This window comes from Agrilus planipennis, unplaced genomic scaffold, assembly GCF_000699045.2.
Source record: "Agrilus planipennis isolate EAB-ADULT unplaced genomic scaffold, Apla_2.0 scaffold178, whole genome shotgun sequence".
NCBI classification, from domain to species: domain Eukaryota; kingdom Metazoa; phylum Arthropoda; class Insecta; order Coleoptera; family Buprestidae; genus Agrilus; species Agrilus planipennis.
The window spans coordinates 49,317-53,776 of record NW_020439320.1 but is presented as its reverse complement, the minus strand read 5'-3'; the positions used below and the strand labels follow the sequence as shown (position 1 = coordinate 53,776).

Here is a 4,460-nt window from a genome sequence, read left to right as displayed (position 1 = left end):
TTCTGAGTTCAATATACCTGTTGCTAATTTAATTATAAATTAATGATATCAAACACATGCAGAATTTATTAAAAATTACAATTTATATTCCAACATCATTACTGTGACAAACTGCTTATAAATTGTCAATAAAGGAAACAAAGGTTCAGAAAAGTTCATTTTAATTGATGTAATCAATTGTAGGTAGGTTCCTACTGGTCTAAAAAAGCACTTTTTTGTTGTTTTCGTGTACTGTTGTAATAAATGCAATTTCGATTGTAATATTTTCTAGAAATCACTCTCTATTTATCAAATATGTAAATTAATATCAATTTCCTGTAATAAAAGAAAACGTTTAACACTATTAGGTGTTGTTAGATTTAATGGCGAATTCATATTTTTTTCTCTAAATATTTTTAAATAATAATAAAAATACCCTATGTGACCAAAATGATTTCATAGGTATGTCTTTTTAAAGTACTGACGCAATGACGTTTAATCAGTAAAACTAGCAGGCTAGGTCTCTTGTTGAGCAGGTTCCAATATATGACAATCGCAAAGTTAGTTTTATTCAAATGACTTAAGTACTTGTTAAGAATACATAATTTTATAAAAATAAAGGTTTTAAAGGGTTTTTAATTCACCAGGAGATACGATGTCGATCTCTGATTTGTTTGGTCTTAGTTCACCAAGAGGATTACTTGGAAATTTTTATGGAAACGGCAGACTATCAACACCATCAACTAACATTCCAGTAAGTTTCCAAATTTTTGTACAATATTTCATTTTAGACAATAAATATTAGAAATACCTACTTTTTATTAGTTATAATTGCAACCATTTTTTAAAGCATATTTTGCGGTAAGCAATTTTGAAATTGAGTCCAATTGAACTTTTTTAAGAAAATTTTCAGTTGACAATTAGTTAATAAAAATTATTAAATTACCTTTTGTAGGTAACATCAGAATGAACAAATGTTTTTGTAATGAATGCAAATTTTAAGAATTTGTGGCTTTATTTAATTTATCCCTAAATGACAAAAATACAATAATGCTAGCCCAGTTCTAAACTGCCTTTTGTTTGAATCTTTTTGTATTATTGTATGAAAACCAGCTGGATGAGAGCTAACTTCAATATAAAATCTAAAATGACTGTACTCATTGTAATATTTATAGTGTTACAAAAATCCATGTATGAACTAAACGTCGATGAAGTTTTGCGAACACTTCAAAACATTAGATCTTTCATAACTATTGTTAATTAATGTGATAAACTATAACCGAAAAATAATAAAAATTGACGTTTTCAAATCCATAAAATATGAATTCAGTTGCAATATAGATATTGTCATGGATTATAGGTATCCAATATTTTTAAAAATATTAAATCTCTTTATTTTATATTTAGTATCTTGATCTTTTAACGTTTATGATTAATGCAATTAGATCAATGCTAACGATTGTTACTGATATTAAAAAATGAATGAAGAAATCTCTATGTTTTGGTGAACTATTTTGATGAAGAAGTAAAACTTCTATATCACGGCTTTTTCGAAAACTTTTCTTTATAGCTGAATTATGATATTTACAGATCGGCTGATGTACAGATACTAGAAATTCTCTAGTTGATTTTGAAAATGTATAATTAAATTATCTATACCACGACTTTTTTATGGCATTGAAATTGAAGAGACTTTTAAACTAAAAAAGAGGGAATTTTTAATATCTGAAAATATACAGGGTATTCCATTAAAAAAAAATATATTTCGAGCATCCCTCTGCGTATTTTAACCAGTTTATGAAAATTCTAGTAGCTTATTTGAAATTACCATAAAAGAAATTACGTAAACAATTATTGTAAATTTTCAAAATATCCCTTCTTATGAAGGTATTACCTAAACTAGAAAATTCACCATGTACACTTAGTGCATTAAATAAAAAATTGAGAACCAATTCAAGAGCTCTTCAAATTTTAATTCTTTCTGGAATATTTAATGTTAAAACATGATGTTAATGTAAGAAAATTAATTTGTTTTATCGATAGTTCAATGCTGATGATAAATACCTTGGTGGATCATCTGATAACGCATTTGCTCCTCTGAGAGGTGCCCAGAGAGGCCTTCTGCCATCAGGAGTTCCCATTAGTCCTTACAATAATGGACGTAATATTCGCAGCACTTCTTTGAGGTAGTTAATTGAAACGTTTAGTTTTTCTTTATTTTTATTGTTGCCATTTTTATTAAAATATTGCATTCTTTTATGTGCATTTATTTTGATACAGTGATAGCAATGGCAGTAATAGTCCGGGTGTCAGTGATACCAACAGTAACAACAATAATTCACGTTCAAACACTCCTGAAGTAGACACAAGTATACTGTCAACACCCGATGAAAATATCAATGAGGTTAGTTAATTTATTATTTTTTAAAATTGTGTTTGTTTAAAGGCATCACTTATTTTTAGGTGCTTTTTTTTGCTTTAGAGTTTTACAATTTAAAAAATTTCACTTTGTCTAATATTTATAATCGATTTTTAATAAATGTTAAATTGTGCGTTTGCGGAAAGATTTTTTTTTAATGAGGAAAATTCATACATTATACATCATCGTTAGCACTAGTTGTAAATTTAACAATGTTAACAATGCTTGGAAAAAATATTTTTTTGTAAATCTATTTAAAACCTTTTCAGAATACATTTTCTTTGGGAGAACTCGATTTAAACAGTCTCCAAAATTTACAGACGATTCAATATTTGAAATATTTGCAAACTCCTCCTGCAGTTCTTAATTCCCTACTGCCACCATGTGCTCGCCATGCTGCCCAGTCGGTTTTGAATTATTTGAGAAAAACTGAAGAGAATGTCTTTTTTAATATTACTAAAAAACGTACCCCTAATAATGGTGGCCTTCTGTGGTTGTATCATCTTTAGAAGCCAAACTATCATATTCAACCGTAAAACCCCTTTAATCAATTGCTCCATACTTCCTCTTTTCTTTGACTCTATTCAGTAGCCTAGCTTTATTCTAAAAGTAAAATACCTGCTGAAGATACCCACTCTTTAGATAGAAACTGTGATGTAATCATGTATACTGTTCTTATTTCAAAATCAAAACTGAAGCTCACATATTTGGGATTTTTTATTTCTGCAGTGTGCTTTGGTTTTTTTCATTGTTAGACAAACAATCTCATGTCGAAACTGTCAATGTTACTGGAGATTTGTTTTGCTATAAATACAAAGGAAGTCAATGCATATTACAATTATATGTCTATTTAGTGTCTAATATGTGCGAAAAGCGATAATTACAATTTATTAAAATATACCTGTTGCTAATTTAATTATAAATTAATGATATCAAACACATGCAGAATTTATTAAAAATTACAATTTATATTCCAACATCATTACTGTGATAAACTGCTTATAAATTGTCAATAAAGGAAACAAAGGTTCAGAAAAGTTCATTTTAATTGATGTAATCAATTGTAGGTAGGTTCCTACTGGTCTAAAAAAGCACTTTTTTGTTGTTTTCGTGTACTGTTGTAATAAATGCAATTTCGATTGTAATATTTTCTAGAAATCACTCTCTATTTATCAAATATGTAAATTAATATCAATTTCCTGTAATAAAAGAAAACGTTTAACACTATTAGGTGTTGTTAGATTTAATGGCGAATTCATATTTTTTTCTCTAAATATTTTTAAATAATAATAAAAATACCCTATGTGACCAAAATGATTTCATAGGTATGTCTTTTTAAAGTACTGACGCAATGACGTTTAATCAGTAAAACTAGCAGGCTAGGTCTCTTGTTGAGCAGGTTCCAATATATGACAATCGCAAAGTTAGTTTTATTCAAATGACTTAAGTACTTGTTAAGAATACATAATTTTATAAAAATAAAGGTTTTAAAGGGTTTTTAATTCACCAGGAGATACGATGTCGATCTCTGATTTGTTTGGTCTTAGTTCACCAAGAGGATTACTTGGAAATTTTTATGGAAACGGCAGACTATCAACACCATCAACTAACATTCCAGTAAGTTTCCAAATTTTTGTACAATATTTCATTTTAGACAATAAATATTAGAAATACCTACTTTTTATTAGTTATAATTGCAACCATTTTTTAAAGCATATTTTGCGGTAAGCAATTTTGAAATTGAGTCCAATTGAACTTTTTTAAGAAAGTTTTCAGTTGACAATTAGTTAATAAAAATTATTAAATTACCTTTTGTAGGTAACATCAGAATGAACAAATGTTTTTGTAATGAATGCAAATTTTAAGAATTTGTGGCTTTATTTAATTTATCCCTAAATGACAAAAATACAATAATGCTAGCCCAGTTCTAAACTGCCTTTTGTTTGAATCTTTTTGTATTATTGTATGAAAACCAGCTGGATGAGAGCTAACTTCAATATAAAATCTAAAATGACTGTACTCATTGTAATATTTATAGTGTTACAAAAATCCATGTATGAAC

At 27.7% G+C, this 4,460-nt stretch overlaps 1 protein-coding gene across 1 annotated transcript in view; it reads left to right on the top strand.

The window, feature by feature from the left end:
- The first annotated feature begins 540 nt into the window (after nt 1-540).
- Nucleotides 541-4,460, top strand: part of LOC108738377 (cytoplasmic polyadenylation element-binding protein 1-A) — a 17,156-nt gene continuing 13,236 nt past the window's right edge. Inside the window, exons 1-5 of the mRNA XM_025978535.1 lie at nt 541-733; nt 2,023-2,165; nt 2,260-2,383; nt 2,668-2,812; nt 4,300-4,322. Of these exons, the coding sequence (XP_025834320.1) occupies nt 635-733; nt 2,023-2,165; nt 2,260-2,383; nt 2,668-2,812; nt 4,300-4,322 (534 nt within the window). The 5' untranslated portion in view covers nt 541-634. The remainder of the gene's footprint in view (nt 734-2,022; nt 2,166-2,259; nt 2,384-2,667; nt 2,813-4,299; nt 4,323-4,460) is intronic.